General features: G+C 42.1%; 1 protein-coding gene across 2 annotated transcripts in view; it reads left to right on the plus strand.

The window, feature by feature from the left end:
• The window catches only part of BRF1 (BRF1 general transcription factor IIIB subunit), a 179,603-nt gene that overhangs the window by 41,201 nt on the left and 115,873 nt on the right, over positions 1-22,529 (plus strand). For both annotated transcript variants that reach the window (XM_071557365.1, XM_071557366.1), the window contains one exon: positions 7,447-7,620. In XM_071557365.1, coding sequence (XP_071413466.1) covers positions 7,447-7,620 — 174 coding nt within the window. The remainder of the gene's footprint in view (positions 1-7,446; positions 7,621-22,529) is intronic.

Below are 22,529 nucleotides of genomic sequence, written 5' to 3' on the forward strand. Positions count from 1 at the left end.
CAGCCTCGGGACTGGCACATCCCATGGAGGATCAGGGGAATTCTTGCGTGGAAGAGCTTTGGCCTGAGGATGTGGAGTGCACCCACACCTAGATGGTGGCAAGATAGGCACTTGGAGCTAGGCTGAAGTTAGAGCCTGGGCATAAGGCCAGCATGTTCATCACTTTTCCTCACGGGCAATTAGGTGTTACTGGGAATAACTCTTAGCTAACCTTGATAAAATTAAAGTTGTTATTCTGCTGGGTCAGCACTGCTGCAGTGTCCTACCGTGCTGCTACTTTTACTGTTCATTGGCCTTTTTCCTTACAGGCTCACAGGGATAAAGCTGCTTTTGCTCCCGGTATTGTGCGAGTCGCTGGGAATGCTCCGTGTGATCCCTGCAGCCATTGCCCTGCTTCCCTTCCTGCCTCCCCACATTGCTTGGGCTTTAAATGTTTTCTTCTCTTTGATCATGGGACTGTGCCCTTGATTAGGCTGCTGGGACCAGCCTTCATAAGAGTAGCCCCACTGATACTCCTGGACTTTCCCTGTTGTGCCTTTGTTTGTTTGTTTTACAGATTTGTAATACAAATAGCATAGAAACCTGGCATGGAGCAAAGAGCAGGAAATTCATTCAGGCTTTGAGCTGGAATTGAAAGATGTGACAAAGAATGCAGGGATGCTCACATATAAAAACTGCTCTTTTTTCCCTTTTTCAGGAGTTCTTTTGGGGAGCCTTTTCAAAGGAAGAAAACGCAGAATAAAATCTGCACATAAAATTCAGTTGGTAAAGTAATTCAAATGCTGGAAATGAATACCCAAGTGAAAACTATCCAAAATGTTTCCTTTAATAGAATCTAGTGTTTGTTGCCATAACAATCCTTTTTGCAAAAAAAGGATTAGTGCTGTTAACATGACTGTGTTCCCCTTTTCAGGTAGTGCTGGTTTGCAGGGCCCCTCGAGCAAATTGCAGAAAGGGGGGAAAATCCATATGCCTGGATTTTGATGGTGCAGTTTAGTATCATAATAGCAATTAATTTAAGGTCTGTCTGTGTACTGCTTGTTCTTCCCCTAGAAACTAATGCTTCATACTGACAATGCTGCTGTGAGGCAGCAGTCACAGTCTCTGTCAGACGGAGCAAAGGGCTGCAGATGAGCAGGCAGAAGCCAGAGACGAGTAATATTGAGCTGTAGCTGCTTGACATTACTGACTTTTCAGGGATCCAAAAAAAGGTATGATTCCTCTTCCATAGGGGAAGAGAACAAGATGTTTCTGTAGTAACGAGATCATAAAAGAAAGAAAATTGCTTGTAAAGAATGGGTCTGATTTTCTCTCTTTTTCTATTTTGCTTCTATTATAACTTAAGCTGCAGTTTTGCTATCAACTGCCTCTTGTGTAAGCATTTAATGTTACCAAGATATTCTGCAAATGTTTTTGTGACAGTGATTTCTGGCTTACGCATTTTATTTTGTAATAACCACAGTTTCCTCTGTCAAAAGAATGGAAATTATCTGAAATAAAAGGATAGTGGCGTTCTGGGGTCCTATGTGAACTTGTCACTTCAAGTTCAAAGCATTGAGGTTGGCATCGGATGAGAAGATGATGGTGCCTCTTTTAGCATGCTGGGAGGAGATGGGTAGAAACACTTTTATTTTAGTAGGCTTGGAACTAAAAGCTGAAAAGGGCCTTTTGTTTTTGGATGCAGATTCAGGAGCGTGATAAACTTTACTACTTGGTAGCCTGGGAACTTGAATTAGTGTGTTGCTTCCAGAAACACAAGCTTCTCTCTCTCTCACCTCTCCCCCTGCCTCCCCCTCCACCCCAATGGTATGATGAGCCTTTGAGGAATAAATGGGAACTGCGTGGTGTGTGTCCTGTACATCACAACGTTTCTGTAGTTTCTAGACTTTTGTTCTTAGGCTCTTTAAAAGAAAATTTATTACTGTTTTACTGGTAAGGGAAGGGGGAGAATTTTTGAAACCTTGCTTCTGAGCTTGTCCTGCCTTTTTAAAAAGACGTTGTTCTTTGTCCTTTTCCCAAGGATACTTCAACACCACTTTAATGCCATCACTAAATTGCAAGGGCAGTGTCAAGTGTAAGCTTTGACCTTAAAGGCGCTATTTCTTGTGGTTTAAAAAAAGAATCCCATGATCTGTCAAAAACCTCTAAGGCCCAAAAAAGGCAACTCATATTTCAAGTTACTAATAAAAGATGCACCTACTAAGATACTTGATTTACCCCTGTGTATTTTGTATTGTATGTTACACATTTGCATAGCTGTTTGGAAAAAAATGCAATACTTCATACTGGCTGTTCCACATGATGATATTCCTTTTTGGTACTGAGCTAATAGCTGCAGGGTTTTAGAGCAGTGTCACATTCAAACTTTATTAAAAGCTGTTCTGCTGGATAAAATAGATAAGGAAGTCAGGAATCTGTGGTCCTGAGTGTTCTATAAGCCAGAGCACAGCAGAGTTGGAAGGTGTGTCAGTTCTTTTTCATGCAGTAGAGCAACTCTGTTCATTGGAGTTCATAACACTGTGATGGAATCTGGTGAATAGTGAGTGGAGCAGATTGCTAATAAATTGCATTGTAGTGTTGGATATTCCCGCTGTTTGGCTGAGATCATGAGATCACAAGGCTTGTTGCATCCTTGCAGTGAGCTGGACCAGCTCCCTGCTCACTGGGACCATATGGTCAGACTGGCAGTGAGGGTGTTACCCAGCCGTGAGGGCTGGTTGGAGCAGTGCTGGTAGAAAAAATGATGGAGGCAGTCAGGAGATAAACAGCAATTGGGAGGTTATGAAATGCCACCCAGCTAGCGAGGAGCAGTGGGAGTGGGAGGACGTTCAAGAGCTGATCGACATAATGCAGTGCTGTAGGTCTGCTGGAGGGAATTGCTCATCTTCCCAGCCCTGGAGCTTGCAGCTGCTCTTCCCTGCACTGACCCTGGTGCTGGGGGAGCAGCATCCCAGTGCTTAGCAAGGTTTTTGGAAGCTACGAGGACTGTCTCATGTTCAGGACTGGCAGTCTGAGTGAATATCTGGTCTCTGTTCATGTTTGTCAACAGTAACTCCAACACTGGATAGAATGTTTATTCTGATCAGTTGTTTCTTAAGCCCAGTTTCTCTGTGTATGAACAGCTGCTCTTCTGATACTGACAGATTAAATCTCTGTATTTATAATTAAATAAAATACTATGGAGATGGGTTTTTCAGCTGTGGAAATGTCAGATTGCTGAGATTGGCTGAAAAGGTGGGAAGTCACAGAACTACATACTTTTGGTTGTCATGTGTATGTGTATGGCCAGACTTCGCAAGCGAAGATTTTGGGCAGGGCTCTCCCCACGTGGGTGTGCCCTTCCAGCCTGCGCAGGGGATGTTTTAGGTGAGGCACAGCGTGTGCAGAACTGGCCCCACCATTTCAGTCCTCAGGTCCATTTGCCAAGGCCAAGCGAGCTTGGACAGTGACAGGGAAGTCCTCGGGACTGTCACGGCACCCGGTACTGACTGGGGCTGACCCTGCTGAGCATCCGAGATCTGACAGGATGGGATGGCAGGGAGGCTTTAACTGCCAGGGAACGGTCCCACTGAAACTCGAACTCAGGTCCTTGGGATTCAGAGTCTAGAGTGCTCCCATTACACCGCAGGACCACCCTTTGGTTGCCATATGAGTTGGAAGAGGGTACTCTGCAGTGGTTTGGTACCATCCTGCAGTGCCGGGGTGACAGCCCTCCAGCTGATACCTGTCTTTTCTTGGACTCTGTGAAGTAGCTTCTTGTCTCTGGGAAGGAACCAGTAAGAGAACAAGGTATCTTGTGTTCCCTGTGGAGAAATCTAGCAGAATTGCTAATGGTAACTTTTCCAGCTATTTTTTTGTCAGTGTTACATAAGATACCAGAAAAATAGAATTTCGTTGTCATGTTAAATTCAAGGGGCGGAGGTGGTGGTGGGGAAACAACAAAGCTTTGATCTTTCTTTAGTAAATAGGAGACTGGTTACAGAATGTAGATGTATACTTAGATGATGCTATAACCAGTACATTTTTTTCTCTCTCCTCACAGAAAAGGACAAAACCAAGTTAGTTATCAGGGTGCACATAATTTTTAGGATGCTTTTTGCCCTGCATTAGGTTGTTCATTTTGGGTATGAGCAGCAGTGTAACAGTTGCCTTCATTTTCCACAAATTGTATCACTGACGTAATACCACAAAGCAGCTTGGGGGAGTCCTGGCTCATAGAATAAAAGCCTTCACTGGTCTGCTGAAAGTTGAGTAGAACATTCAAAGAAATAGCATTTCCTGAGTGGGCAAGTATCTTTCTGTGGTCTGAGATCTCTTTGGTATTTGTCAGTACACAATGACTGGTCACCTCTAAAGTATTCTATTTTAAAATATTTACGATGGATGGAGAGCTCAGCTAAAAAATGCATATATTACTCAAATAAGCATCCTGTTTACTTAGAATGGATTATGGTGAATTAATTCTATTTCAACATTTGAAATTAAGAAAAAGTTAAATACTCAGAATATTAATGGTAGCTTGGGAATGGGACGAGCTCAGTGGTGAAAATAGCTTATGAAAGAAATTAATTTCAAGTATCTTTCTTGGTATTATTTTTTTCCCTTGTATGTTCTTTGTTTCTGAAGTGCTCTTTGAGGTGGAACCATGAATGAAAACAGTGTTTTGGGAGAGGGCTTACCTGGTAACAGGCATGGGCCAGGGGAGTGCTGGGGAAGAAATCTTATGGATGGTTGTCCTGTTCTTACTCTGCATCTCCAGCTCGTTGGGCTCATCTTGTATACACCAAGAGCCACATCAGTTGCTGCTGTGCTGGTGGCCTGGGAAGCTTCCTCATATTAGGCTGGTGAAGGGCCTGGAGAAGAAGAAGCTCAGAGGTGACCTCATCACTGTCTGTAACTACCTGAAGGGAAGTTCTGGCCAGGTGGGGGTTGGTGTCTTCTCCCAGACACTCAGCAATAGGACAAGGGGGCACGGGCTCAAGCTCTGCCAAGGGAAATTGAAGCTGGAGATGAGAAAAAACTTCTTTGCACAGAGCGTGCTCAGGCATTGGAATGGGCTGCCCAGAGAGGGGGTGGATTCCCCATCCCTGGAGGTTTTTAAACTGAGATTGGCCGTGGCACTGAGTGCCATGATCTGGTAAAGGGAGTGGAGTTGGACCAAGGGTTGGACTTGATGATCTCGGAGGTCTTTTCCAACCCAATCAATGCTATGATTCTATGATCTCTTGTTGTTTGGTGGCCTGTGCCAGCCTCGTCCTTGTGGAGCCAGGTAGAACCTGCACTCCAGTTCCATCTTTAGCCCAAGAAGCCTTCAGGAGTGCATGTGGTTCTTCTTGGCATAGGAGCCACTCTTCTATTAATGCTTTGGCAAAAGCTTTACTTAGCAGCAAAATTTGGACAACACTTACAACTGCTGAAATTGTTGCTTGTTATCATCTGTCCTTGTGACTTTGAGGACACTGAGTTGTGTCATCTTACTGAAGGGAATGCTGTGCCTTAGCTACTCCAGGGATTATGGATCTCTACAGCTGAGGGTGAGGCACATGGGCATGTTCATTTATTTTTTTAAATGGTTGTACATCTGCATGTTGTGCCTGAAATCTACAGATGGCAGTTCTTGGTGTCTCCATCTCGGTGGCCATGCACAGCAAAATACAACCAGATAAAATAGGATGAGAGGAGAATAGGATAAAACCATATAAAATACTTTAGGTGATGGGAAGATGTGACTTTCTTTGGGTTCCCTGATGCATGCTGGCCTCTGGGGTGGATTGTTTGGGAAGTGGTGGATCAGGAAAGCTGCTTTGCTGCCACTGTAAAATGAGTTTTTGGTACTCAAGTGCATTTTATTTCCCCAAATGAGTACAAAGTGATACCTTCCTAGGGACAGAAGAAACAGCAATACAGGTTGATAAGTGAAATAAAATTCAGAAGAGGGTGGATGCTGGTTTATATCCTAGTTTTAGGAAGATGTAATATTTACATTTGAGGCTGGTAAGTGCCAGTCCAAGGCCTGCTGATGGCAGTGGTAAAACTATTTGTCTCATGGGCTTTGGATTACTCTTGAGTAGCTTATTGTGCCCACACCTCTGTGAAGGGTGGTATATCCTTCCTCTGCTCTTACTTCTTCATCCAAACATGTTCCACCTGGTTGACCACGTGCCTTAAAGGAGATCTCAGTGGTGAGTGCACTGATTTCCACGTGTGCAGGAAGGAGAAGCTGTTCCTTTGTGGCAGCTCCTGTTTGGCTGGAATCCTGCTGACCTTGCCTGGCTGGAGTCACTTCTTAATAAAGCTGTGCTGAAGCAGTGTCTTTGGCAAAAGGTTATTTGGAGATGAAGCAATTTTACTGTGTTATTAGTGATGAGGATATAGGGATTTGCATAATATTAAGTGTGTGGTCTGTGCAGGAGCTGGTGGTGTTCTGGTAAGCATCGTGTGGTTGCCATTGCTTTCTGTGAGCAGAGGTGGCTGAGGGCACAGCAGGCATCGTGCCCCCTTCTGCAAAGCTGCTCTTGACATCTCTGAAGGGAACAGACAAGTGTTTCCTGTAAATACACGTGCGGGAAACATCTGCCCAGCACATTGAATTAAAGGATTTTTCTTGATGTGCTGTCTGATCCCGTATGCTGAGGAACTTGAGGGTTCCCTTTTCCTCATGACTTCACCCATCTTTTTCTTAAGCTGTCTTTTCGGCACACTCTTCCTGAAGCTGGAGTGGACCTTGCTTCCCACATCTGTCCCAGCAGCTGGACCACTTCCTGCCATGAATCATCTGAAACATCCTTTTTTCTCTTTATTGTTTTATTTAAGGGTGAAGGCACATTTGTTCTCCTGAAGCCACAAGCTCAGTTGTCTGGCAGCCAAGCCTTAAATGAAGGCTGGAGTGTGAAAGTGTTCAGAGGCAGGAAATGCCCCCCATCAGTGGGGTCATGGGCAACCCTGGAGCAGAGCCCCTTTCCTTGTGGGCTTGGGTTGTGGTCAGAGGAGCAGCAAACTCCATCACTTCTTGGAGAGCTGCAGCAAAACGTCTTCTCTGTTTGCACCTGAGTGTCAAACACACTGAGACCTCTGGCTTTTGGAAGTTCATTGCTGCAGCCAACCAAGTGCTAATTGTCAAATGATGTTAAGGGAGGGGGGCATAATCTTCTGTCTGAGAAGTCTTGGCTATGGTTTGGACCTTCTCTGGGGCTGATGTCTGTGACTTAGTTTTCCAGAGCTCATTGATTGCATGTGTTTCTAGCAGTCCAAAACAGGGCGGGGTTTTTTGTCCAGAGTAGTTCCTGAAATTTGAGAAGTCAATGAAATGAAATCCAGAGATGAAATCCAAAATCTGCCTCCTTAGTTTTGTCTTTAAAAAAACCACCACAACACCAAAGACCTCAACCCAAAAGCACATTAGCTGCATAATTGTTAAGCTTTTCTTTTCCTTGTGAATTTTTTTAGGGAAACGCCAGATTCACAACTTGGGAAACCAGCTTCAACTCAACCAACATTGTCTGGATACGGCCTTTAATTTTTTCAAGATGGCTGTGAGCAAACATCTGACCCGGGGGAGGAAGATGACCCATGTAATTGCTGCGTGTCTCTACCTGGTGTGTAGGACTGAAGGAACTCCTCGTATCCTTTCACATTTGTAAAATATAAATAAAGTCATGCATTTAGCCAGTCAACTATCCCAGCTAGACCTTGCTTCCAGATGTGAAAAGGTAAGTGTTTAAGAGCTAACTTGATCACTGCTAGTGAAGGGAATGGGAGTGTTTCCTGTGGTTCAAGTACATTTGTTCCCTTTCCAAATGTACAATATTTAGTATTTTATGTATAAATGTCACTCTGCCTCCCATCAATAGCTCTAAATTTCTTCTCTCTCAACGCGTTCCCTGTGCTTTGTTAGGGATTATTATTTGTGAAGTATTTGTTGTTTATTTTGTTTTTCTTTTTTAAAGCAAACGACAATTAACTCCAAACCTCCTGCAGTATCAACATCAAAGAACAGGTTACAGTTCCAGTGGGTTTTTCATCACCATATTTGGATTTCCTTCTTTTAATACTTGCAGGAAGGATAGTATCATTCCTGTTTAAGTTTTGAGAAAAAAAAATGATGTCTGATAAATTCTGAAATTTGCTGAAAGATCCTACAGGAAATCAGTAGCTGGAAGTGGAACTGCACACGGGACAGATTTGCAAGTGAGTACTTGCTCTTCAATCCCTGTTTTGGTCCTGAGGACTTCATTAAGATCTATCTAAGCCTTAAATACTGATGACCATCCAAATTAATTTGTTTTATATATTTCTGTTTCTTTTATGTTGTGTTTCAGTTCCTGGAATTCAGAGTTTAGTATCAAACAATTCCTCCTGTTGGATGGGGCTCTGAACAACATGATCTTTTGGGAGGTGTCTCTGCCCATGGAACAAAATGATCTTTAAGGTCCCTTTAAATCCAAACGATTTTATCCTTCTGTGGTTGTGTATTATTTTAGTTCTTTTCTACTTTAAGGAAGTATGTGCATATCATCAGTATTCCATTTAATTTGATACTTTTTCTAGATTGCTGCTCTCATGCTACATTTTTTGCAGTGGGACAGCTTAGCTTTCCTTTTCAGATTGAGATTTTTTTTGCAGTTTCAGAAACTATGTTCACCTTTCTATAATTAGTGTTTTCTCACAGTCTTGTGTTCATTGCATTTGCATGTTTAAGAAAAATGTAGTTTTGCTGGAATAATGGAATTAAATGAAAGGCTTGCCTATTACACTGGTGTTTCCTAATGTAAAGTCTCTGTGTGAATTTTGGACAGTATGACTGTCACTACCATAAATATTGTCAATTTTAAAGTATTATAAATATTTTGGTAATATATTTTTCAGATAACCACATGAAAGAGGATGGGTTTAGATTAGGTATTAGGAAGAAATCCTTGACTGTGAGGGTGGGCAGGCCCTGGCACAGGTGCCCAGAGAAGCTGTGGCTGCCCCATCCCTGGAAGGGTTCAAGGCCAAGTTGGATGTATCTTGGAGCAACCTGGGACAGTGGAAGGTGCCCCTGCTCATGGCAGGGAGGTTGAAATGGGATGATCTTTAAGGTCTTTTCTATTATTTTGTGTTTTGTTTTCTTTTTAAATGCCTATGGCACATAATTTATATACAGTTGCCATTTGATACTACTGAATGATAGCCCAGCCATAATATGCAAATCCATTTCTCCCCACTGATAGTGATAAAACAGCATTTGCAGCAGTGCAGGCTGTAAGAGGCAGACAGTAACCCTGTAATGTGCAGCCATCTGTGCAGCAAGTGGGGCTAACGTTTCTAACAAACAAAACAAAAATAATTTGCTTGGGTTTTATCTTTCTTTAATGTATTTCAGCATGTATCTCAGTTATGTGCAAGATGTACTGGTCTGGTTGACACTTCATAAATACCTAAATTAATTTCCCAGGTTTCTTTGTTAAATGGAGTTAATATCCTGTGTTATACTTCACATAAATTACTACAAGTAAAGCATGAATAAGTCTGCAAAGACAAGCTCTGTCTTTCTGTATCAGTGTCACAAAATACTCCGCCCTCACTTGTTACTGTGTTGCCTGGGAATCAAGAAGTTGAAGTGCATGACCATATGGCTCAATTTTTTATTGTTTACTTTTTAAAAAATCCATTAGATAAACTTAATTTTGTAGCTGATATTAAGAATTTAACCATGTCACTTTGGGAGAAGGAGTTCAGCTTCTGCCTGTGTTCTGCTGTGGGTTTGGGGTCTTTCTGTTAATTTGTTTTGTTTTCTGTTACTGTTTAAAGTCCAGTGTAGTTTGAAAACCAAACCCCAAATGAATGCTGGACTCTTGAACACTGGAATAGAAGTTCCTTTTCTTGTACTTTATCCTTTCATGAGAAACTTGAAAACCTGAGGGCTACAGATGCACGTTGCTGACCTTTGAAATTAGAATATGTTCAAGGCTCCGTAGATTAATTATGATGATCATTATCAGTGTGTTATATTTCGTCCCAGCCTAAGTCTGTCGATACAGACACGTGCTACAGGAGGCAGGGGTGTTCCCAGGGCCTTTGGGACAGAGGGACCCAGAGCAGGTGTAGAGGATGGGCACGTGACAAGAATGAAGATCTGCATTCAGGGTAATAAACTTACCATTGGTTTTGGTCTTCTGGAGAAGCTGCCAGAGAGGGCCTGAAAGAGCATCAATACACTGTACAATATTGTACAAAGGACATGCAGTATTTGTAACACTTCAAGATTTATATACACTGCTCAGTAGATTTCCTGAGTTTAAAAGTGTTCATTGTCATTGTGTTTGTTACAGAACTCTTAACAGAGAAATTTGTGAGAAATTTAGAAAAGGAAGTTAAAGACTGAAGATTGGAGAATGTATTTTAGAGGAAAAAGGTGATGTGGAAAAAGTAGCAAAGAGCAGCAGCATCTTCAGAGCTGAGACAGCTTGCAGGTTTTGGGTGGCCAAATAAATTTGCAGAGGGACTTGGGAGTTGTAGAGGCTAGAGATGTTACCTTTGAACAGATTAGTCTCTGAAACAGGAGACATCATGTTTCTCAAAAGATAGTGCAGTGGAAGGACAAAGAATGTATGTGGCCTGGGTAGTTACAGTGGGATGTAGTCAGGGTCTGACGTGGCAAGAGATGTTGTATTCTCGTGGCAGAACCAAAGGAGTGGGAAACATTTCAGAAGGGAAAACAGAATTTAATTGTGTCTGCAAGTTCTGTTGGAGGGAGTGGAATGTATTTATCTGACATGGTTATCTGCTTATTCTTCTTTTTTCATAATGTGCACGTCGCCAGCCAGCCTGTGTGAAAATGAGAGGAATATTGGAGCCAAGTCTACTGGTGCAGTATGAATTATGCCTGAATAAACCTCAGCCTGAACTAGGAAAACATTATGTTCTCCTTGTTTCTTATGCATTATTTAATTAATGCAAAAATGCAAAATATTCTGGTACCACAAATTTTTTTGATCTGAAAAAGTAGTTCCAGAACTTAAAGAGAACATAAAAATTGGTTTATCTGAAGTGCGTCTTTTATTTACAGTCCATTAGAAAGTTTTATATATATTATTTGAGGTGTGGATTGATTTTATATCAGTTTATGGGTTTTATTAGTTTATGTGACACAAATCCCCACAAAGCAGCAACTTGGCATAGCTTTTCATTTGCTGCCTTATATTCCTTGTCAGTGTAAATGTTTTCAAGGGAAAATGGCTTACAAACCATTAGGTGAATTTGGGAGGTGTTTCATCATTTTGATGAGTTACCTATAAAAACTTTGATTTATTATTCTCTTTATAGAACGTGTCTATATTATCAGTGTCAGAAGTAAAGATATAATGAAAAAATACATCTAAGGGAGATAGTAATTTTAAGTCCTCAGGTTTCATGGAACCTGTTGTCCCCCTCTCCAGGACTGAGCGATGCTGAGCATTTCCACTGATGTCTGACTTCATCTGGCACTGCCAGTGCTCCCAGCATTTCAGACCCTGGATTTTAATTTGTTTCTTGGAATAGTAACAGTCCTCAGTTGTTTCTCTTTAATGTTTTGAACAGCTTTTCCACCCCTACATATGTTTGAATGGAAACAAAGGGCTTTTTAGCTGGTCCCGCTGTTCCCGAGAGAGAGAACTTGGGAAGAGCCAGGCAGGGTGTCTGAGTGACTTATGGGCTCAGCTGTAACCCATGGCTGCCCCAGGGTCACTCAGGAACAATGAGAGTCTGGCCAGGATTTTCCAGGTGGGATATCAGTTTGTTTTAATCAAGGAACATTTCATTCTGTTTGTAATCCTTCTACTGTACACAACTGTTAGAAAAACTGCACAACTGTCCACTGTTTTGTGTAATATTTTCCAGCACTACCACCTGGGGTCTTTTATAGCAACATTTTACATGGTAAATGTCTTTTATCCCACAACATGCACCTTTTTTATTTTACTTATTTATTATTTTTCTTTGAAGCTCTCTGAAAAACGCACCCTTAGTTGTAAACCAAATCCTGTCTTGTTAGAGCACAGTAAATAAAACCTTTTCCACATGAGAAGAGTCCCTGCAAAGCTTCCTCACCAGCTATCTTGTGTAAATATCCCTCTGTTTGCCTCTGGAGGTAAATTCAGGACAGGTTTTTCCCCCCTCCAGTAAAGCTCGTCAGTCTCAGTGCTGGGGGTTGCTGAGCCCTTCCCTCTGCCCAGGGCTGGGCAGCTCCTGAAACTGGGGCTGAATTACTCAGGTGGTCCTCAGTGGCACTGTGAGTGGTCAGAGGACAGAGGTGGGATCCTCCCAGGGTCAGATCAAGGCAGCCAAGTGGAGCCTGTCATCTGAGTTGTTTGCAAAAGAACAGTTCTTCTAAATGCCTAAGAAAAATAACCTCTTAAATTTGGGCGTTGGGAGCAGAACACTGTCAGGAGGAGCTTTGGTGCCTTGAAGTCTTTCAGATGTAAACTTGCTCTGGGTGGGAAAGCATAAGGCACTTTTCCTCCCCAGCTTCCTCTGCCCTGTGAACCTCCCTTTTGTTTGAGGGAAGATCACAAAGGCATTGCCAGATCCCAGCAGGCAAGAAGGTTTTAGAAAAAAAAAAGGGGCATCTGAATGGGGCAGCACTTTGTTATTTCCTATCTGTCTGCAGTACTTGTACTTTATTGCCAAGCTGTTTGAAAGTCTCCTGGTTTAATGTGTTTATTTTTATGTCACAGTAAGGGAAGTTCAGAGTATTTATCTTCATTTCCAGGTGCAGAACTCAGTGACACATTCAGAGTTACCCAGAAAATCTGTGGTGGAATAAGGAACTGGTCTCTTTAATCCTTGGTGAGACGGCAGCGACTGAGCTTTTCTACCATGCTGGTCTTTGCAAGAGAAATTCAGCTAATTTCCTCTCAAACAGTAGAAGGTTCTGTTGGCTGCCATGTTGTCTTGGGAAGCTTTGTGTAGCCTTGCCATGAGAATCTCTGATGGATGCAGTCTTTGTTTCTCTACTAACACTTCAAGGTCTGTCTTTGCAAGGAAAAGGGCAAGACTTCCTTTTTTTATTAGAAATAAAAAGTGAGATCTCCAGCCATCTTTTGACCTCTACTAAAACTTCCTGGAGCCAGCAGGCCCTAGTGCTGCTGATTAAAAAGTTAACTTTTGAAATGAGGCTTTAATCAAGAAAACTTTAGAGCTGTGGCTAGGGAGGTTAATAAAATCAGCTTCTATTTCTCTTTGGTTAAGGACTTTCTCTTTAGTAACTGACCTTTTACTTTTTTTGATTAACTGCTGTTGCATTGAAAATAAGTTGAGTGTGACAAGGACGTAAGGGAATAAAAATGGATTTTAAATTGCACAGTTAAAATACATACAGTATTTACTGAGGCAAGTTACTTCATTTCAGTACCTTTTTTTGTGTGTGGTAAAGGATGCCAAGATCTTACTTCATACAGAGTTGAACAGAATATTTTGAGTTGGAAGGGACCTACAGCAATCATCCAGTCCAACTGCTTGACCAATTTAAGCCTAACAGAACTTACAGCATTTTGTTAAGGGCATTGTCCAAATGCTTCTTAGACACTGACAGGCTGGGGGCATTGACCATCTATTGAGGAAACCCCAGTGTTTGGCGACACTCTTGGTAAATAAATGCTTCCTAATGAAGTATTTGTCTGGACTTGAAGTCTTGGAAAAGCCTTGTCCACTTAATTTCAAAATGAAGTTTTAAAATTGCTCTGTTTTTGAGTGGATGGATTTTAGCTGGAAGAGTTTCAATTTATTAATCAAAAATTGGCCCAGGGTGTGGCTGTTGTTACCCATGTTATTTGCATCGATTTCCAAAGAGTTAGGTGTTTGGTAATGCTTGGATTGTGTGATTATTCCTCCTTGGTACTACAGAAGAAAATGCTGGAGATAGAAGGAAGAGGGCAGGCAAGGACAGCAGTAGAAATTTAAGTTCTGCACCTAAATTTTTCCCTGTCACCCTCTCCTCCAGCCAAGACTGGGACTGTTGAATTTCAGCAGCAGGTCTTGTGACATGAAGCCTGCATATCCAGTGTTGTCCTTTTCCATGGAGTGAAGGAGAATCATACCATCTTTCCTTCTCAGTACTGCCTTACACATTTTTTCCTTTAAAGAGATACATATAAAGGAAGTGTGGTGCTGAGAGAATGAGGTGTTTCATGTTTCCAGTTGGTGGGAAAGTAAAATTTTCCTTTCCATGTGCTGGTTGACGTTGTGTGCTCCGTTGCGTGGCTCTGTTCCCTTCCCTGCTGCTCTCCCTGACTGCCAGGGCTGCTCCCGGCTGCTGTCCTGTGCTCGTGGGTGGGCGAGGCAGGAGGATCTGGGGCTGTGTCACTCCCAGCTATCTCACCTGGCCTCCAGGTGTATTGCAGAAGAGCCTGTGTTTCCCTCGGTCTGTGCCATATCTCAGTCTGCTCTGGATGACTTTGTAGTTTCTGGAGTGGTTCTGGGTACTTGAATTGTTCCAGTTCTCTCTGGTGGTTTGCAGTGTCTTGTACAGAGAATTCCCTTGGGAGTGTTTCCAACTGGTTGTGTGGTCCTGCGCACTGGTTGGTGGCCTGCAGGTTCTCCTCTTGTTCCTTGCAGGGGGAAAGCCATAAACCTTTTTGTGCATGACTCAGATGTGGCGGGAGAACAGTGAGCGTGATTGCTGACTGGCATTATCCCGCAGGATGCCCTGTTCTGGGAGTCATTGAAGCTTCCCCTGGGAGACTAATTTTAATGTGGAGATTCAGTACTTGGGTGATTTTCTTTGTTCCTTTAAGATTCTGAGAATATAAAAGGGGAAGGGAACTTTACATTGTGGTGTGTGTCAACTCAACATCTGACTGTTTAAATCCTTGTGCTAAATGCCCATTATGGATGCTGCAGGGAGGGAGGGGAAAAGCTGCTGTAAGTGCAGTAGTGATAATTGACCCACTTAAGAGAGCTGCTCTAATTTCGCATGTTACAGCATCCTGGAAATTCAGATAAGAATGTTGATCTCTCCAGCTAATAGGATTTCTAAATATATCATCCAAAAGAAGCAGGAGGACTGTAATTTTGTGTGTATGTGTGTGTGTTCAGGCTAATGTTTTGTTTAAGAACTGCACACTCTGAAAATTTGCTTTTTTGTTCACTTGTTACTGACTCAGGATAAAATAGAACTTGACCTCTGGTGCTGGCAAGGGGAGACCTGATCATGGCCCATTGAATTCACTGACAAAATTCCCACCAGCTTTTGTGTAGAGGGGTGACCAACTTTTTTCCTTTCAGGATGTTGGGTACCCAGCAGGTGGCTCGAATTGTCAGCTTTTCCATAATGCAGAATTAAACAAAGCATCTGCAGAGACAGAGAGCGGGACAGGGTCACAAGATGGCCTATCAAGATTACAGATTTTGGCTAGTTTTGATAGCTTTGTTTTCCTCATTACAGGGAAATTTTGAACAGTAAAGGTCAAAATAATCCTCTTGTAAAATCCGTCTGTAGAAATACTTCATTACTTTGCAGAGCAGAGTGTTTAAAGTCTCTCTTGGGGCAGCTTTTTCTCAAAGCACATCGAAGGGTAAGACTGTTCTGCTCTGCTCTGCTCTGCGCTGGTTTGGCCTCATCTCAAGTCTTGTGTGCAGTTTTGGGTGCCGTAATATAAGAAAAGATATATGAAGGGCCTTGAGGGGAAGGCACATGGGGAGCAGCTGAGGCAACTCGGTCTGTTCAGCTGGAGAAGAGGAGATTGAGAGGAGACCTCATTGCCGTTTACAACTTCCTTGTGAGGGGAAGAGGAGAGCCAGACACTGATCTCTTCTCTGTGGTGACCAGTGACAGGACCCGAGGAAATGGCCTGAAGTTGTGTCAGAGGAGGTGTAGGCTGGATATTAGAAAAAGGATCTTCACCCAGAGGGTGGCTGGGTACTGAACAGGCTCCCCAGGGCAGTGGTCACAGCACCAAGCCTGACAGAGCTCAAGAAGCATTTGGGTGATACTCTCAGGCACGTGGTGCCTGTGCAGGTACAGGAGTTGGACTTGCCTGATCCTTGTGGGCCCCTTTGAACTCAGGATATTTATTCTATGATGCTGAAACTATGGGGTTTGCAGACAACAGGGCTGCTGCACCTACATTGTTATAATTCTGGAGATCCTTTGCCCTTGCCCATCGTACATTTCTGTGTTGGGGCAAAACGAGGCATTACCCTCACCCTTTGAAATGAAGGGACACGCCTTAACTCTGTAGGTTTCTGGGTTAGTCCAGTGAAGCCTTTGTCACTGTGGGCTTGAATTACATGATGGGTGAGTAGGAGAGTGTTTATTGTTTGGCAACCCTGTGCTCCATCACCATGTCAGGCCTTGTGTAACCCTGAAAGCCTTACAGCAGAAGTATCTGAGCCAGAATTTTAATGCATGCAATAGTGGTCTGGTATTGCATGGGTAAATATAATAATGAATTAAATTAATTGCATGGTCTGTCCTCTTAATAATTAGGTTACAAGTTAGGGTGTCTGAACTGATGAGACATTCTCATGGTAAAGGTGAAACAAGGAAAGAACCAGAAGCAAGGAACTGGAGAGCTGCAAAGGCATCAGTAATACCAGATTAAAAATACAAGGGACAACCCTCAGAGGCAACACTGAGAGGGGGTGATGCTTGAAACGTGGCAGAGACATGGAGGATAACGATGGGAACAACGTCAGGGTGAGGTTTTGGTGATGGATGAGAGGAGGGAAATGTGATGGCAGAGAGGCCTCCTTCCAGGGAAATAAATACAAAGGAGGGATGATAAGGGAAGGGATCACACCTCTGATGTCTTTGACCTTCAGCAATCCTTGCATGCTTGTGAAAATAAATATTTAACAATCTTCTTAAAGCTTGTTTGAAAGGGGAAATAATTAGCTTGGCTCTCTGCTTAATACAGAAGTTTATCTCTGCATCTGAATTTTTGGGGCTTATGTCAGCAAATCCAGCATTATAACTGGGTGGTGGTGTGGCCTGATGGGAGCTAATATGTTGCTAACACCAGCTAAATAAAAACCAGTGTGGTACAGCCGGTCATTGTGTAGCACATTCTTGCTTTTGTCAGAGGATATGCTGGATGTGCTCTGGGATGTGAAGGAGCCTCTTCCCCTTCCTTCCCTGCATGCCCACCCCCTTCTTAAGAAAAAGAAAAAAACAGAAAAAAGGCACTACCTTTGTTTAAATAAATCCTGATAGCAAACATGATCAATTATGGTTGATGTTTTTGATCCAATCACTGAAAAGTACTCCTGGTTGTAGCCATCACTAATATTTTATGCATTTTAATACTTTAGAAGTCAATTAGAAAATTAAATGCTCTTCTTCATTAAAATAGAAGATTGTATGTTTGAATTTTAATGCAGTAAGAATGCTGCCTTAGAACACAAATTCATATTATTAGATTAATTAAGATCAGTAATGCAAAACAGGGTGAACAAAAGCCAGTGCATTGAGACTTATAAGCCCTTCTGTGCTTGCTGTCTGCAAATATTTTAGCTGGAGGTCTTCTCAAATTGTGTCCACTTTCATCAAATTTTTGAGTCTTGTGCAGCTTTTTTTGTCTTGCAGTTTTTGATGTTGTAAGAACAAAGTGAGGGTATATCAGATACTACCTGTCGAATTTGTTTTGTAAAACCAGGATTCATTCTCACACCTGGCTTGGCCTCATATTTTGAAATTGGTCTTGATAGTGATTTCTTACATTCTAATAAAACCTTTTATTGGTGAAAGTGCTTCTCAAGACCTGTCTTATTTCCTTCAGATGTTTGTCGCTAGGATTTTGTTTGCATGACATAGTCTTCATACACAAACCTCATACTGGAAATGCTTTTCAGTAAAAGATTTTTAATGTTTTGTAATCTCATGCCAAGTAAAATTGTGAGCTGAGCCTTTTCTAACCTTTTCCCTGTTAGTCTGCCTTTACAGCAAGTCCATGTCCTTCCTCGAAGGCAAAAGAAAATGTCTTTTAAGTTTAACTGCCAGACTGGCTCAGTATTGTTGTAAGTATGAATGATGTAATACTCAATCACATGGTGGTATGTCTGCTATTTTCCCCCCTTTGAGAGAGAGAATAATCTTTCCATCTTATCCAGTTTCAGCAGTCTGGGAAAATAGCAGCCTTAAATGAGACCCAAAACAACCAAAATCTTGATTTCTTCCAGAGCTTTGCTTTTGAAGCCAGATGTTCCCTGTGTCTTCTTTATTTTGACTTGCTAATTGGAATTAAGATGTTAAAGATAACGTGTGCTTTGAAGCTTGTGTATTGTGTATTTTATTTAGATTTAATCCTTTAAACATTTGACAATAAAACATAAATTGCAGAGCTCTCATCTTTAGATCAGCTGTAAGTGAGTCATTTAAGTTTTCAACATCCTTCCAGTTTGGGAGAAACACAGAAGTCTCAGTGATGTTTTGACTGCAAGTGTTGGTAAAGTGCAGTGAGATTGGCTAATCAGTATTTTTAAATGGAGATATATAGCTGTTTCTTCAATGGAGGAGCAGCTTGTCTGCCAGAAATAAAGTCTTGGCTTATGTCTTGACAGGGAGTAAAAATTGGAATGCTCTTCAGATTCCTTTTGTATTGGTAAGCAAGGAGCAATAGTGAACAATATATTTTATGTTGTCATATGTCATGATGGAAGGCAAGTTTTGAAAGAGGGGAAATATATAACTGGAAAAAAAAAGTGCTTTAGTGTGAACAAGAAATAGTGTGTAACTTACAATAGGCTACAATCTTTTTAATATGGAGAGAAAATGGCAGTTTTTTGTATATAGTGAAACTGCATATTCAGCAACATGACTAGTACTAACAGAAATGGGAAAGCCTTTATTACATAAAAACCAGAACCCCAAACGTTGCCTCTGTCTTACTGTCAGGAAGAACTCTTACTTTATCTGTTTTACAGTATTTTTCCTTTTGTAGTTGGTCCTTTTAATTTTTTATTGTGCTTGTAGTGGCTTTGCAGTTTCCAAGGGGAAACAAAGTTGTGATTGTCATTTCAGGTACTGTAATGTGTGGCACAATTCTGGGACAAACAAAGAGCTGGTGTTTCAAGTCAGACTGCAGAAAATTTGAGAGGTTACCTGAACCTGCTTGTTTCTGGGAAAGCACCAATGTGTCCTTGCTTTGAAAGGCTTTTGCCCCCTTCTACTTGCATTAAAAAGACACTTTTTCCCCTTCCCTAATGAATCAGTGGCTTCAGAGTAATGAAGTTCTGCCTATTCAGCTCCAAAGGCTGTGAGATTGTAGATGGTTTTCTGTGACTTTTGCTGTTGGGCGAAAGAGCTGTCTGAATTGAGACTCTTTCTTTTGAAATTTGCCATTGAAATCACCAGTGGACCATTCTTGATATCCAGGGAAATGAGGAAAGAAGTGTAAAATAACTTTCAGTCATTACTGAAGATGTCTACAATAAATGTAAATAATTTTTAGTCATTACTGAAGAAATCTTTTAGGGAGACATCAGGAGTTTCAACTGCTGCCTCTTACTCAGTACCTGGAGTCAGAGAACACTCCTGTTCTTATCTGGAGTTGAAAGTTTGGTTTTGCCACGTGACTGCTGGTAACTTCTGCAGAATCTAAGCTGTTTTCTTTTCTATATGAAAATTTCTGGTCTTTAAAGGATCAGTCTTCTAGAGAGTGCACCAGATGGACTGCATCTGTGCTGCTGTCTCCGAGGGACTCCCAAATCACTGCATTCTTGTCACATCTGGAGGACCCAGTTCATTGCCAATAATTATTTCCAGCGCATATTCAGATTGTATTTTTTAGTTGAAAAATATTTTTTTCAGTGTTCACTTTAGCATTTATATTATCTTCCACCTAGACCCTAAGCTGTTACTGTGGCAGAGGAAAGCAACTCAAATATTGACTGCTGCTGTACTAATTTCTCAGAGTTTGAATGGGTGGCTTCAGTGTCTGAGCTATTTCTCACAGTCATTCAGTGGTGAAACAAGAGAATGCTCCAGTCCTTGGTTTGTGCTGTGAACTAGTCACTTTGCTCTTGTTTCATCTGGAGAAGTTTGGAACACAGTCAGGAGCTAAGAACATTGGCTGAGTGGTAATACCCAGAACACGAGGACAGCATCAGAACAAGAAGCTTCAAAGAAATGTAGCTTGAGAGAAGTGTTTCGTTGCAACAGTCCTTCCTACTGAGAGGTTCTAGGATGGGAGAAAAGAGAATACAGAGCCTTCTCCACCAGCTCTCCAGCAGCCAGAGGAGGTGTGAGGTGTACATACTTTTCCATGGGGACCTCCAGCTCCTTTGTACAAGCTGTTCCTTGCCAGGTCAGTCGCAGCCTCTACTGTAGCAAGGGGTTACACCATCAAGTGCATGAGGCTTTTCAGGAAATTCAAAGACAGATGTCAGCCCAGTTCTCCAGCCTCCTAAGATCCCTCCAGAGTGGCAGCCCCACCTTCTGACACAGGATTCTCCCCCAGCTTGGTGCAATCTGGAGACCTGCCCAGGGAGCCCCTGCCTTGCTGGCTCACTGCTCATGGAGACAGCACTGCCCCTGAGAGACACCTGCAGTAACTGTTTCCTAATTGGACTTTGTACTATTAGTCACAGCCCTTCACACCTGGCACTCCAGCCAATTTTATGCCTGTCTTCTAGGCCAGCGAGCCAGGCCATGGTGTCTCAACAATTTGGCTTTAAGAGCACTGTGGCAGACCACAAGATGAGCAGCTTCCATAGCAGTGCCAGCATCCCTGAGCTGGTGTTGGTTGGGCTGCCATGTAAAATTGATGGGTAGGTGGCAGTTTGCACAAGGGTGCAGCTGAACTGTCAGTACACAGAGCTGTTCTTCTTGCTTGTGCTCTGGATGGAGAATTTCTCTTTGCTCAGAGTCTGGAGCAATCTTTGTTTGTAATGGGCAACACGACAGGTGCTCATTGATTTAATTTACAGCTTTTTTTAAGGGACTGGTGACTAAAGCCTCTTCCTGACTTGCACAAACCCCAGATTCACTTCCATAAGGGAAGTTAAAAGCCAAGGGAGTAGTCAGGGCCAAATTCTGCCTGTTCTCCTTTTGAAGCTGTTGTTGCTGTGCAGTGTGAAATGCAAGAATTGTGGGGCCAGAAGAAAGGCAAGTGACAGCTTTTGTGGGTGAATGGCCAGGCATAGAGAGGGTGTATACCTAGTTCAGCTTCTTTCTCTAAGGTTATTCCTGTGTGTTTCGTTTTTCACTAATGTATTTAATATATATGATTCCATTGACCTGATACATAAACAGTTGTGGCAGCAGGACTGTAAGTCCAGTTTGCTTCCTCCCAGCTCAGTGTCCTGATTATGGAGGTGTAGCATTTATAGTATTTTATGGAGAAGGTCAGTACTGCAATCCTTGTCATCTGATTGGAGAAACTGAGGCACAGAATGGAAGCAAAATTTTTCATCAAGATGTCAATATGTTTGTGGCCCATGTGCATCTGTACCTCTTACTGCTGCCTCCCATAATGTTGCAGCCCTGTCATACATCCTACTCATTCTGTATAATTTTGCTAAGGCACTGGAATATAGTAAACCCTTTGGAATTTTTAGCCAAAATTGGGAAGAGGAGCACGTTCTGCAGGCTCACTAGCTCTGGTATAGCACTGAACTTGTTAGCAAAATTCTAGGCTGAATTTATAAATCTGAGTGGTGGGAAAAAGATATCATTTTTCTTGAAAGCTTTGCAAATATGACACAATCGGTGAGCAGCTGTAAACATGAGACTCACAATAGCATTCTCAGTTGTTGCTCAGAACTGAGCTGTATTTTAGGAGCTCGCCGTCAGCGTACCTGGAGAATGTTATTTGAAATTACACTGCTAGGTTACAATAAAAGTACTGCAAGTCTGTCTGAAAGGCGTCTAAGGAGATATTTCCCAGCATATCACTGGCAGTTTTTATTTTCCCAGAGGCAGATGATATGTACATCATTACTGGGTTTCTTTTTTTGCTTTCTCTCATGAAGAATTCCAGCAGCTGAGATAAGTTTACAGCTTCTTAAAAACTGATAATGACAGAGCAGTCTCTGTGCTGTAAGACAGACATGAGATAAGTGCTTGCCATTGCTACAGCATTCAAAAGAAGATAATACAGGGATAAAAGTTTAAAATGACACTTCAGGAAAATACCACATTTTCCATCTTGATTAAAGCCATTTAATGAAAGTTGTTAACTTTTAAGAATGTGAGAAATGCCATTTGTAAGTAAATTAACCTCAGTGTGTTCATTAACTGATGCCGTGCAGCATTGTTTTGGGATGCTTTGAGAGTTCCTACCTAAGTAAAGTAAATATTGACAATAATGCCAGCAGAATTGCAGTGTCTGTGACAAGTGAATTGCACCAGCTTGTTCACTGAATACCCGAGTTTTCAGTAGGATACTGGTATGTGTATTCTGGCCCCTTCCCACCCTCCTCTCTCCCCACACGCCTTGCCCCAGTAACTGGTTTTCCTTTTATTCCTTAAGAATCCTTTCAAAAACACAAAGGAGCTGACACTTGCTTTATCTTTTTTTAACACTGAGAATTGATACGTGTATTTACAAAATGCATTTAGAGCAAAT

The sequence above is a fragment of the Pithys albifrons genome, chromosome 6 (assembly GCF_047495875.1).
Source record: "Pithys albifrons albifrons isolate INPA30051 chromosome 6, PitAlb_v1, whole genome shotgun sequence".
Classification (NCBI taxonomy): Eukaryota; Metazoa; Chordata; class Aves; order Passeriformes; family Thamnophilidae; genus Pithys; species Pithys albifrons.